This window comes from Ictidomys tridecemlineatus, chromosome 4, assembly GCF_052094955.1.
Source record: "Ictidomys tridecemlineatus isolate mIctTri1 chromosome 4, mIctTri1.hap1, whole genome shotgun sequence".
Classification (NCBI taxonomy): Eukaryota; Metazoa; Chordata; class Mammalia; order Rodentia; family Sciuridae; genus Ictidomys; species Ictidomys tridecemlineatus.
This window is the reverse complement of record NC_135480.1, coordinates 203421474-203435529: the sequence shown is the minus strand read 5'-3', so window position 1 is coordinate 203435529 and position 14056 is coordinate 203421474. Positions and strand designations below refer to the sequence as shown.

The window sequence follows — 14056 nt, the reverse complement described above, 5'->3', positions numbered from 1 at the left end:
TATCACCCCACAAAGAAACCGTGTACTATTAAGCCCTAGCCCCTGGGAACCATTATAACCTGCTTTCTGCCTTTCATCTGTCCTTGAATTTTTAACTTCTCTGTCTCTGTCGTTGCTTCTTTTTGTGTGTGTGGAGTTGGGAGGGGGACATACCAGGAACCGAAGCCAGTGCCTTAGGTACCCTTAGCAAGTGCTCTACCACTGGCTACACCCCCAGCTCCCTATCTTTTTCTGAGATGAGGTTTCACAGCATTGCTCAGGTCAGCCTCGAACTACCAATCCTCCCGCTTCAGCTTCCTGCATCGTTGGGATACCACTATACCTGCCCATTCTCAGCCTTTTTATTTTATTTTGAGATAGGATCTCACTAAGTTGACAAGGGTGGCTTCGAACCTGTGATTCTCCTTCCTCAGTCTCCTAAATTGCTGGGATTACAGGTATGCGCCACTGTACCTGGCTGCATTTTTAACTTCTGTTCACAGTCTGGGCAATAAGGCTGCTCCTATGTTTAGTAAAACTGTGGCAATGAACATCATTAAGCGTCTTTAGGAGCTTCTCCACGGTTGGCAGAGTCAGAAGGTCTGAGATTTGTGGCTGAAATGCCCCACAAAATGCCTGCACCAACTTATAGGCAGGCTGTGAGCATCCTGGCTTCCCCACATGCAGCAGTCCCAGACTGTAACCAAGGTCTTTGCCAACACCATACCTGTTTGAATTTGCTTATTTCTAATTACCAAGTATCCCCTTGAAGGAGGTTTGCCTCTTTTCTCCCTCAGTCCCACAGTTCCCCTTCACAAGCCAAGAGAAAAAAGGGCTCTCTGGTTCCCAATTTCCTGAGGATCTAGAAGGCAAAGGATAGCACTGAGTTTCTCTAGCAACAAGGAGAGACAGAGAACACAGACAAAAGCCTTGGCCAGGGACCCAGAGCCTGAAGCTGCTGTCCCTGCCCTCTAGGCAGCTAGAGGGACACTAAAAGAGTTACCAACTCTCCTGCAACCCTGTGTGCACATACTCACTGAAGTACTCTACCCTAAGAGGCACCATCATCACTACCTCAGACGAGGAGACGGAGAGTGGAAGAAATGAAGGCAAGTTGGCCAAGGTCACCTAGCTGGAAATGGCAGAGCTGAACCCTGAGGCTGACTTGGACTCCAGAGCTAGAACAGCTCCCCAACACAATGAGCACTCCCTAGTAAACTTGAGATAGGGTAAGGGCTTGGGAGTAGAGAGATTATATTATAGAATGCCAAGTAGGCACAAGGACATGAGCCTGGACAGAACAGGGAACATCTTTTGCTGGGTGGAAATTTAAACTAATTGACACTTCTTCAATTGGCAATGGACTCCGGGGTAATAGAGGTTAAGAAGTCAAAAAAGGAGAAAAGGATTAAGAAGTTTTCTGTAGGAACCAGTCCAGACAAATGCAGCAGCACCATTATGTCCCAGCAGAGATACACATCCCCATCCACACATCCACATAATTCTCACACAAGGATTATGTGCCCATTTTATAGGTTTGAAAACTAAGGCCCAGAGAGGTACTAAGAATCACCTGCCTGAGCTCACTGAGCCAATAAAACAGGTAGAACTATTTTAGAACTATTTAGAACTAATTTGGTCCTAACTAGAAATTCTCCAGTAAACCAAGATAGTGTACATGAACATTATTTTTGATAGCAAACAACTGAAAATATAAGTGTCCATCAACAAAAGAAGGGACTGGACACAGTGGCACACACCTGTAATTCCAGCAGCTCGAGAGGCTGAGCAGGAGGATCCACAAGTTTCAAAGCCAGCCTCTGCAACTTATTAGCAAAGTCCTAAGCAACTTAGTGAGAGTCTGCCTCAAAATAAAAACTAAAAAAGGGCTGGGGATATGGCTCAGTGGTTAAGTGCCTCTGGGATCAATCCCTGGTATCAAAAAGAAGAAGAAAAAAAAGGGATAAATAAACTGTGGTAGAGTTGTAAAACTGAATATAGCAGTGAAGATTCATAACATTAGGACTCAGGATATAAATGATCTCATAAAATTATTTTTTTTTTTTTTGAGAAAGAGAGAACTTTTTTTTTTTTTTTTTTTTTTTTTAAAGAGAGAGTGAGAGGTGGGGGGGGACAGAGAGAGAGAGAGAGAATTTTAACATTTATTTATTTTTTCTTAGTTCTCGGCGGACACAACATCTTTGTTGGTATGTGGTGCTGAGGATCGAACCCGGGCCGCACGCATGCTAGGCGAGCGCGCTACCGCTTGAGCCACATCCCCAGCCCCAGAGAGAGAACTTTAATATTTATTTTTCAGTTTTCGGCGGACACAACATCTTTGTTGGTATGTGGTGCTGAGGATCGAACCCGGGCCGCACGCATGCCAGGTGAGCGCGCTACCACTTGAGCCACATCCCCAGCCCGATCTCATAAAATTATTGTTGAGAAAACAAAACAAACTCAAAAGAACACATATGCAACAATATCATTTACATTGTTATAAAATATGCTAAATAACATATTGCTTTGGGATACATATATGAGTAAAAACTATCAAATTCAAGATCAAGGTTCCCTCTAAGGAGAGGGAGATAAGATTACCACAAAAGGAGAAAAGAAGGAATCTGACCATGTGGACAAGGTTTTATTTTGAAAATAAGGCACTATCCCACTTGATATTAGTTATTTTACATATTAAAAAAGAAAGTTTGACAATGTTAAAAAAGAAGGAAGAAAGAAAACAAGCTAAAGAAATGTCATTTCAGGGGCTGGGGTTGTAGCTCAGCAATAGAGTGCTTGCCTACCACATGTGAGTCTCGGTTTGATCCTCAGCACCACATAAATAAATTAAAAAAGGTACTGTTATCCATCTACAACTTCAAAAAAAGAAAAAAAAAAAGAAATGTCATTTCATTAGCACTGGTATTTTGAGACCCTTGGCATCCTTCCCTTTGAATCAAACAGGAAGACAATTACTTATTCTAGCAGTCTTTTGAGAAATGTTTGCTGGGCTGAGGGTATAGAAGTAGAAGAGCTACGTCCATTTCATAGGCTATTTCCATTTATGCTTGCCTAGTACTCGAAAGGCCCTGGGTTTAATCCCTAACATGCAAAAAAAAAAAAAAAAAAGAGAGAAAAGAATAAATGCTAAAATATTCACAATAGCCAAGATCCGGAATCTATCTAAATATTTATCAATGGTTGAATGGATAAGGTAAATGTGTATACAATGGAATACTAATTAGCCTTAAAAACAAATAAATAAAGGAAATCCTGACATTTCTGATAACAAGGACAAACCCAGAGGACAGTAAATGAAATAAACCAGGCACAGAAAGACAAATACTACATGATCTCACTTATGAATGGAATCTCAGAAAGGCAAATTCACAGAAGCAGAGAGAAGAAAAGTGATGGTCATGGGCTGGTGTGGGGACTAGGAGAGAGACTGTGCAAAAGATACAAAATTCAGTTAAGTGGAATAAGTTCAAGAGCTCTATTATACAACATAGTAACTATAATTAGTAACGATGGGTTGCATGCTAGAAAATTGCTAAGACTAGATTTAAGTGCTCTCACCACAAATAAATGGTTATGTGAGGTTAACACACGTTAATTAGCTTGATTTAGCCCTTTCACAATGTACACCTATTTCAAAATATCACATTGTATGTTATTAATACATATAATTTTATTCATGAATTTAGAAAATGAAACAGCCCAGTGGTAAAGCACTTGCCCAGCATGTTCAAGGCCCTGGGTTAGACTCCTACAACCTGCCCCCCACACACACCAAATGAGTTTCAGAGAACATCTATCTGAAAACAGTGACAGCACCCAATGTGTGGCCACCAGTCATTAGTTATACTGCTACTTAACAAAAAAAATGCAGATCTGGCTTTCTTTCCTCTGCCCCATGACCCCTGCAATGAAACAACTCATCATCATCTTTCTGAATTTCAAGAACTGAATTTCAAGAACTATGAATTTCAAGAACTCCTGGCCTGGCTTCAACAACAGCCATAGTGGCACCTGCCCAAAGGGAACCAAGAACTTCACACAGTTTCATTAGATCTCTCCCTGGCCCTGTCAGCTCCTTGTTTTTTCTCGGGGGGTGGGGTGGGGGGAATTGAACTCAGGTCTTGGCACTTGCTAGCCAAGTCCTCTATCACTGAGCTATATTACTAGCCCTTTTATAATTTTGAGATAGGATCTCACTAAGTTGACCAGGCTGGCCTCAAATTTGTGATCCTCATGCCTCAGCCTCCCAAGGAGTTGGGAATACAGGTGTATGCCATTATGCCATGTTTCTGCTTTTTTATTTTGCCATTCTGGAGATAGAACCTAGGATCTTGAGCACAGAAAGCAAGTACTCTACCACTGATCTATATCCCAGCCCTGTAGAATTCTTTATTTTTTTGCTCTTTTGGTATTGGAAATTGAATCGAGAAGCATTTAACTACTCAGCCATATTCCCAGCCCTTTTGATTTGATTTTTTAATTTTGAGACAGGGTCTCACTAAGTTGCTGAGGTTATCCTTAAACCTGCAATCCTCCTGCCTCAGCTTCTTGAGCTCCTGGGATTACAGGCATGTGCCACCACACCTGGTCAGTAGAATCTTCTTTTTATAGTAGTATCCTCTTGGGAAGCCAGGCAGGTGGTGCTAATGGGTGCAGCAGAGGCCAGGAGCTCACCTCTTTGCAGTGCTGTTCCCTCAGCAGGTCTCGGAGGGTGCGGTTGGTCTCCTCGAACGTGCTCAGCTTCTGCAGGAGCAGTTCCTTCTGCCTCGTTAGGGTGTTGATGTCCGTGCAGGTCATTTGTTTCTCCTGGAAGAAAGCACATCTTACACAGTGCAGGAGAAGGGACTCAAGAGGTGCCGGCACCAAGAAGCCCAGGCAAGAGAATCTGGGCCAAGGGGATCAAGGGCAGGCTTACTGGATGAGGCAGGCCTGCGGAGGCAAGAGGTGTAGTAGACCTCAGTGTGGGTAAGTGTGGTGAGGGCGGGCTTCGCAGAGGAGACAAGGGAGGATGACGACACCTGGTGGCTGACACTTGCAGGAATCAACAGCATGCCTTGACTCACTGTGATCCCAGGCAACCCATGATGAGATCTCCTCAGAGGCCCTGGCCACCAGAGGTCATCTTCCAGGGTCAAGGCCCAGGAAGTGAGAGTAGGGGGTGGGGGCAGGGGAGTTAAGTGTACCCTTCCCCCATCCTGGAGATGTCATAAAGTCAGTCTGATGACTACGTAAAGCCCCAACCCCAGCCTGGCCCCCACCCACTGGGCCCAGACCCAGACCTTGTGCCTGCCACCTACTGTCTTCAGTTTCCCGATGGTATCCTTCAGGGCCATGACTTGCTTAGCGGCGGCAGCTCCATCCATTTCAGCCTCGACCAGCTTGGACATGAGGCACTCCTTCTCCTGCTGGAGGTGTTTCTTCTGAAGCCTGGGGCCAGAAAGGCAGGGTTTCGTGAGCCCTTGCAGGCCCTGCCTGCCCAGAGCTCTGAGACCCGCCTCACAATGCACTGTGAGGCTCCCCTACTGCTAAGAAAGAAAGGGGGAGGGGACAGGGGTGGCCCTTCTGGCCCCAATGGCTTTCCAGAAGGATAAGGGCAAGGATTCACATCTGCCTGGGCACCAGACACAGTCTCCAACACCAGAGAACATTATGCCCAGCCACCATAGTTACCACTGCCATGGCCTCCTAACCATTATCTTCAGAGCTGTGTTTTTTCTTTTTTTTTCTAGTACTAGGGGTTGAATCCAGGGGTACTCTACAACTGAGCAACATCCCCTTTTTAATTTTTTAAGACAGGATCTCACCGAGTTGCTAAGGCTGGCCTGGAACTTTCAATCCTGCTGCCTCAGGATTTGCTGGAATGACAGTTGTGGCCACTATGCCTGGCAGTATCTGCTTTGAGCTCTCTCCCATCCACCCTCCACACCAGAACAGAGCCTGGTCACAACATTACTCTGCTTTTATTTTATTTTTTTAGTATTAAAAATATTTTTTATTGACTGAAGCTGATCAGTTCTCTTAGAAGGGACACAGAGCACACATATTCTTTAAAAACTAAAATTACTTAACAATTTAAAATGGAAGTGTTTTAGTCTTTAATATAAAAAAATTTTTCATGAAACTTGATCTTCCAGCAAGCTTTTGAGTTATAGACTCAGACAGGGGCTCTGCTGGCTTAGGACAGACGGTTACCCTGCTTTTAAAACTTTTCCAAGGCTCCCAATTGTTTCAAAGTAATCCCAAATGCCTTACAGTGGCCACTAAGTATGGGCCCCTGTCATCCCAGTGGCATCTCTTGCCCTCCACCCACCATATCTGGCCCGCTTTCCATCTCACAGGGGTAAATGGCTCCTTCCATGAGATATTTCCATCATCTACTTTCCTTCCCCATTCCTACCTGAATAAATTAACCCCCTAGTAGGACTCCTCTTCCAGATCATTTTTTCAAGGAGTTCCCTAGAGTCTCTCTATTGGGCCCTCCTTTTCCTCACAGTATGAATCACAAGTGGTCAGCTCTGACTGTTGAACAGGCTCCAACACAGGAACAGCACCCAAGCCCACTGCCTCCTGTTGAGTACCTCTCACTCCCAGGGTTTGGGGCACCTGGAAGGATGAAGTCGCTCCCTTGGGGTAGGGCAGAGCGGGTGTCACCTTACATGGTGAAGTCCTTCTCCTCCTTGATGCGTTCAATGTTGTGTCTGAGCACTGTGTTCTCATGCTCTGTCTCCGCTAGTTCATGGGCCACCTCTTCTAATTCTTCTTTCCGTTCCTCCAGGAACCTTTTTGCCATCTGGCGCTCACCCTTCTGCATCTTGACCTGTGCAGGGGTACACAGGCAGGGGTCACTGAGGAGAGGCTCTCTCTTGATACCACATTGCTAGGCCCAAACTAATGCCTCTCTAGTTAAGAGCACATGGATGCAGTATGGGGGGTCTCATGGGATTTAGAGAGCAGTCAATGAATTACCACAAACTCTCCCAGAAGATGCTATCCCTCTCATTTTGTGGATGAGGAAACTGAGTGACCTGCTGGTTGGGGATGGAGTTAGGTTGCAACAGTGGTTCAGTTGGCGTAATATAGAGGACAGACGTCACAAAAAGGCCCTTGCACAGTAGGCTACAGGGGCAAGCAGGCCTGTTGCCAAGCAGCCAGCCCTAGGTTCTCTGGGAAGGTCCCTGGACCATGAGCATAGAGTTGAACCTGAACACAGGTCAAGTCAGCAGCCAGGACCTGGCTTCCAAAATCAGCCCCACCAACTTCCTGGATAGGGACCTTAGACATTCAGAGTTCTGTTTCCCCAAGGACAGCCCTGCAAACTTCCTTTGTCTCCCTGGGCCTTTTATTATTTCAACTTCACAGGCTGTCCACATTAAGCATTACGCAAGCTAAGTGCTCCACAAAGCCATTTTGTAGGAATCCAGGTGGACCCACAACTCCTCCTCAGGTGGTGCCTTGTGACATCCAGGACAGTGTTACTGAGGGTAAGAGGCCTATTAAGAGGCAGCTTGAGTAGCCAAGTCCACTAGTAACCAGCCTGGGCTGCCTCCACAGTCCTAGGGGCACTAGCTGTCCTACTCCCTCACCTCCCTTACCTCAGACTTGAGGCAACCAACCGCGTTCATTAGACTGTCAATCTTCTTATCATAGTGGTTCATTTTACAGTGACCCGAGTCGTCATCTTCGGTAGAGAGATCACTTAAGCGCATCACTGAGACCAGCTTTTCTGAAGATGGAGGTGTGATCTCCAGGCAATGAGGTGGAGTCTAGTGTCAAGGAGGAGAGACGCGTGAGCTCCCAAGTCCAAACCTCAGCAGCAGTTCCAGCGCAGCTATTTGTTCACTGGAGATTTGTCAACTGCTGAAGCAGGAAGATCTAAAACAGCTCTAAGCCAGCCCCCAGGGTCCTGCCTTAGAAGACCACCACTCCACACTCTCCCCATGGAACATTACCCACCCACTTCTAAAAGTTCTTTTCAAAGAATTTCTAACATCAAAAGAAACAGCTTAGGTTAGAATGCTAAGTTTAAGACAAAGAAATTCAGGTGTGTTTGGCACATGTTTGTAATTCTAGCTACTCAGCAGGCGGGGGCAGAGGACTGTTTGAGGCCACCCTGGGCAACAGAAAGAGACCCAGTCTTTTTTTTTTTTTTTTTTTAAAGAGAGAGTGAGAGAGAGGGGGGGACAGAGAGAGAGAGAGAGAATTTTAACATTTATTTATTTTTTCTTAGTTCTTGGCGGACACAACATCTTTGTTGGTATGTGGTGCTGCTGAGGATCGAACCCGGGCCGCACGCATGCTAGGCGAGCGCGCTACCGCTTGAGCCACATCCCCAGCCCCTGAGACCCAGTCTTAAAAGAGAAAAGAGATATGGTTATATTTAAAGTATTTTCCCGATGTGGAAAATACTTTAAAAAAATATAACATAGCCAGGAAAGTTATCACATATCTACAAATCCAGCTAGTCAGAAGGCTGAGCATCATAAGTCTGAAGCTAGTTTGGGCAATTTAGCAAGATCTTGTCACAAAATAAAATTGAAAAAAGAATTGGGGATGTGGTTCAGCGGTAGAACACTTGCCTAGCTTGTGTGAAGCCCTGGGTTCAATACCCAAAATCAGTATAAAAAGTGTTTTAAGAAAATTGGGGGGCTGGGGATGTGGCTCAAGCGGTAGCGCGCTCACCTGGCATGCGTGTGGCCCTGGGTTCGATCCTCAGCACCACGTACAAATAAAGATGTTGTGTATGCCAAAAAAAAACCTAAATAAATAAATATTAAAAAAAAAAAAAAAAAAAAGAAAATTGGGGCTGGGGATGTGGCTCAAACGGTAGCGCGCTCGCCTGGCATGCGTGCAGCCCGGGTTCGATCCTCAGCACCACATACCAACAAAGATGTTGTGTCCTCCGAGAACTAAAAAATAAATATTAAAAATTCTCTCTCTCTCTCTCTCCTCTCTCACTCTCTCTTTTAAAAAAAAGAAAATACATGTACACCTCAGAAAAGCCAATGCAAAGCTGTATGACACTTTGCTTTTAGGACTCTGGAAAGAAAAATATAATCTGGGGGTCAGGTTTTTCATGAGTTTTTAACACTGAATTTTACTCTCTCAATCTATAAATTTATTCTGATGTATTATATAATTATCATTTCTCAATATTTATACAATTACACTGAGATGGCAAACCTAATGTGCCAACCTCCAGTGGGAAATGAAGACCATCAGGAATAAAAAGAAATTCAATAAGATGTAATTGTGACATGAGCACTCCTATTCAGTGTAATTAATAAAGAGCATGTGCTTCTATTTCTTTTTTTTTTTTTCCTTTTCTTTGTGGTGCTGGGGATTGAATCTGGGGCTTTGTGCATGCAAGGCAAGCACTCTACCAACTGAGCTATATCCCCAGTCCTTGTGCTTCTATTTCTGAGGAGTTATTAATAATACTAAATTAAGACTGATGGGGGCTTGGGTTGTGGATACGTGGTAGAGTGATCACTTACCACATGCGAGGCCTTGGGTTCGATCCTCAGCACCACATATAAATAAATAAATAAATAAAAGTATTGTGTGTCCAACTACAACTAAAAAAATATTTAAAAAAAAAAAAAAAAGGAGGGGCTGGGGATGTGGCTCAAGCGGTAGCGCACTCGCCTGGCATGCGTGCGGCCCGGGTTCAATCCTCAGCACCACATACCAACAAAGATGTTGTGTCCGCCAGGGGAAAAAAAAAAAGGCGGGGGGTGGCTGGGGATGTGGCTGAAGCAGTAGCATGCAGCCCAGGTTTGATCCTCAGCACCACATAGAAAACAAAGATGTTGTGTCCGCCGAGAACTAAAACATAAATATTAAAATTCTCTCTCTCCCTCTCTCTTAATAAAAAAAAAAAAAAAAAAAGACTGAGCTGGGCATGGTGGTGCTCACCTGTAATCCCAGTGGCTCAGGAGACTGAGGCAGGAAGATCATGAGTTCAAGGTTGGTCTCAGCTATTTAGGCCCTAAGCAACTCAACAAGACCCTGTCTCTAAATAAAATATAAAAAAGGAAGGGTGGTGGATGTGGCTTGGTGGTGGTTAACTGCCCCTGGTTTCGATCCCTGATACCAAAAAAAAAAGAACACTAGGACTGAGCCAGGACCTGTAGCATATGCCTATAAACATAGAAGCTGAGGCAAGAGGATCTTTTTTTTTTTTTTTAATATTTATTTTTTAGTTTTTTTGGCAGACACAACATCTTTGTATGTGGTGCTGAGGATCGAACCGGGGCCGCACGCATGCCAGGCGAGTGCGCTACCGCTTGAGCCACATCCCCAGCCCCACAAGAGGATCTTTTAAGTTCAAGGCCAGCTCCAGCAATTTATTGAGACCTCACCAACATACCAAGACCCTATCTCAAATAAAAATAAAAGGGCTGGGATTGTGGCTCAGCGGTAGACCGTTTGCCTAGCATGTGCAAGGCCCTGGGTTCAATCCTCAGCACCACATAAAAATAAATAAAATAAAGGTATTGAGGATACCTTTATAAATAAATAAATAATAAATAAATAAATAAATAAATAAAAAGGACTGAGGCCAGGCAAGGTGGCTCATGCCTGAAAGCCCAGTGGTTCGAGAGGCTAAGGCAGAAGGATCACAAATTCAAACCAGCCTCAGCAAAAGGTGTTAAGCAACTCAGTGAGATCCTGTCTAAATAAAATACAAAATGGGGCTGGGGATGTAGTTTAATGGTCGAGTATCCCTGAGTTCAATCTCCAGTACCAAAACAAAACAGGACTGGGAATGTAGCTCAGTGGTAAAACACCCCTGGGTTCAACCCCCAGTATTTCCCCCACCAAAAAAAAAAAAAAGAATACCAAGACTGAAATGGGTATAGCGGTTCTCGCATGTAATCCTGGTTGCTCAGGACAGGAGGATTGCAAATCTTAGGGCAGCTTGGGCAATTTAGCAAGACCCTGTATTAAAAAAAAATTTTTTTTTTTGGTCTTAATCATGTACCCTTGATATGATCTTATATAAATGTTAAAAGTGATAGTCACATTATTCAGAAATTTTAAATTTGTTCTTAATCAAAGTAACATATGCATATAGTTTTTAACCTCCGATGATGGTGGGACTTTCAGATATATATCAAAAATTTTTAAAAAGGCTGGGGATATAACTCAGAGGTATAGCACTTGCCTAGCATTGCAAGAGGCCAAGTTCAATCCCCAATACTAAAGGGGAAAAAAAAAAAAAAAAAAAGAATACTGAGACTATGCCTGGAGTTCCAGCTAGTCAGGAAGCCGAGGCAGGAGAATAGTATGAGGTTGAGACTTTAAAGGCCAGCTTGGAAAACATAACTACATTCCTTCTCAAAACAACAACAACAAAAAAATACTGAGTTTCTTAACTGTTTTCAAACAACTTGTACAAATATTATCTTTATTCTTTAGGAGAAGATATGGCAAATATACCATCATAATCACAGATTAGATAAAATTTATAAGTTTGTCAAGTTTTCCTTTGATATTGAGAATCCCATCACTATTATCAAGTACATGTAAATAAAGATGTTTCTTTCCTAGTGTTAAAAAAAAAAAAAAAAAGAATACCAAGACCAAGAGTCAATATTTACATTCAAGGCAAGGATAGAGATACACGTATAAGAAAAAAACATTGGTTCAAAACACAATAGTACAAATGCACATACAATGGAAAGCTGTCTTTAAAAATAATGGGCATGGCTGGGGCTCAGCATTGGGGCTCAGCGCTGGGGCTCAGTGCTGGAGTGCTTGCTTAGCACAGGTGAGGCATTGGGTTCGATCCTCAGCACCACGGAAAGAAAGAGGCGGGAAGGAGGGAAGAAAGAAAGAAAGGTTAAATAATAATAATAATAATAATGTGCAGTTGCTTGCTTTGTCATCAAAATAAAATTTGAACAATACCGAGAAGATTAGCATGGCCTCTGTGCAAGGATGACACACAACTTTGTGAGAAGCGTTTCATACTTTTAAAAAATTCATATAAAATAAAAATAATATGCAATGATGGGATACAGTGGCACATGCCTGTAGTTCCAGCTATCTGAGAGGCTGAGGCAGGAGGATGACCTTCAGCCCAAGGGTTGAGATCAGCCTGCCAACACAGTGAGACATTGTCTCAGGAAAAAAACAGTATGTAATCATGAATGAAGTTTGACCCCACTCTTTCATTTTTGGTACTGGGGATTGAACCCAGGAGCACTTATCTATTTATTTGCTCACATCCCCAGCCTTCTTTTGAATTTTATTTAGAGACAGGGTCTTGCTAAGTTGCTTAGGGTGTTTCACTAAGTTGCTGAGGCTGACTTTCAACTCGAAATCCTCCTGCCTCAGCCTCCAAAACCATGTTCACCACCACACCCAGCTGATCCAATTCTTTCTAAAAGCAAAAAGAATAAGTATACCAGCCAGACGGGGTGGCGCACACCTGTAATCTCAATGACTCAGGAGGCTGATGCAGGAGAACCAAGGCCAACCTCTTTGTGAGACCCTAAGCACTTAGCGAGACCCCGTCTCAAAATAAAAATTAAAGTGGGCTAGGCATATAGCTCCATGGTAAAGGGCCCCTGGTTTCAATTCCCTAGTACCAAAAAAAAAAAAAAAAAAAAAAGATTATTCCTAAGAAAAGATCAGGAAGGGGCTGGGGTTGTGGCTCAGCAGTAGAGCACTCGCCTAGCATGTGCCGGGTGCTGGGTTCGAGCCTCAGCACCACATAAAAATAAAAAATAAAGGCATTGTGTCCAGCTACAATTAACACAAAATATTAAAAAAAAAAATCAGAAAAATTTCAGAAGTGTAACTACAACTCTATTTTGAAAACCAATAATAGGGGGCCAGGGTTGCAGCTCAGGGGTAGAGTACTTGCCTAGCATGTGTGAGGCACTGGGTTCAATCCTTGGCACCACATAAAAATAAAAACAAATAAAATAAAAGGTATTGTGTGTCCATATACAACTAAGCAAATATATAAATAATAATAATAAGGGCTGGGGGTGTACCTCAGTGGTAGAGCACTTGCCTAGCACATGTGAGGCACTGGATTCAATCCCCAGCATCACATAAAAATAAATAAATAAAATAAAGGTACTGTGTCCGTCTACAACTAAAAATATTAAAAAATATAATGGGCTGGGGATGTAGCTCAGTTGTAGAGCACTTGCATAACATGTGTGACACCCTTGTTTAATCCCTAGCACTACAAAACAACATCAAAATCATGCATAGGATAAAATATAATAGTAAATGAACCAGGGCAATTGCTTCTTTTGGGGTGACAGGAAGGCAGTGATAGGAACAAGCTAATAGGCAAATTCCAGAAAGCAGGGCCTGGCTGCACAGGTGAATTTGGCTTGGAATGGTGCATCAAGCAATATGCTTGGGATGTACAGGCTTCCCTGTAGTTTTCAACAAAAACTTTTTACATAACAGTAACCAGTCTGAATAGAAGAATTACAGGTGATTGTTTATTTTTCTATGTCCTCAAATTCAATCATGGGGCAAAGAAAAATCCTAGATCTCCATTCTCCCAAAGACAATAACTGGTGGGTAGAGCTCAGTGGCGGAGCATGTGGTAAGCATGGACAGCCCTCTGGGTTGGATCCTTAGCACCAAAAAAAAAAAAAAAAATTCAAACAAGAATCCCACATACACAGAGAAATTTCTAGTCTCCATCTCCAGCTCTACTCTCAAACTTCTACCTCATGGAATCGTTTTCCTTTTATTCATAATGGAAAAGGTCAGGTAAGGGCTTCCTAGGAACTCATGCAGCCACCGGGGAGTGGAAAAGGGCAGATCCAAAAGGGAAAGCAGGAAAGACAGTCACTGTTTGAGCTTGGACATGTCACCTTTCTGGACTCTCCAATTCTAGGATTCTGTGGCCACAGAACTGGAGTCATCATTGAGCTTTCCAGAGGGGGGCCATCATTCCTAGCAAACCATGTCGACAGGAAGTCAATTTTCTCAGGCAGCAACATCTTTTTAATGAATACTTTTAAAACTACCAAGTCTTTTCATTTTTTTAAAAGGCATTTTTGCTGGGCATGGTAGA

At 43.3% G+C, this 14056-nt stretch overlaps 1 protein-coding gene and 1 non-coding gene across 19 annotated transcripts in view; one reads left to right on the top strand and one right to left on the bottom strand.

Annotated features, from left to right (window-relative positions):
• Positions 1 to 14056, bottom strand: part of Odf2 (outer dense fiber of sperm tails 2) — a 41762-nt gene that overhangs the window by 18988 nt on the left and 8718 nt on the right. For 17 of the 18 annotated variants that reach the window (XM_078048349.1, XM_021723600.3, XM_078048351.1 and 14 more), the window contains 4 exons: positions 7593 to 7763; positions 6657 to 6817; positions 5298 to 5427; positions 4675 to 4806 (listed from right to left, as the gene is read on the bottom strand). In XM_078048349.1, coding sequence (XP_077904475.1) covers positions 4675 to 4806; positions 5298 to 5427; positions 6657 to 6817; positions 7593 to 7763 — 594 coding nt within the window. The remainder of the gene's footprint in view (positions 1 to 4674; positions 4807 to 5297; positions 5428 to 6656; positions 6818 to 7592; positions 7764 to 14056) is intronic. The other variant, XM_040286409.1, reaches the window with a different exon arrangement.
• LOC120890085 (U6 spliceosomal RNA) lies at positions 11876 to 11980 on the top strand. Its single transcript, XR_005734345.1, has one exon. It is a non-coding gene; the product is annotated as a U6 spliceosomal RNA (small nuclear RNA).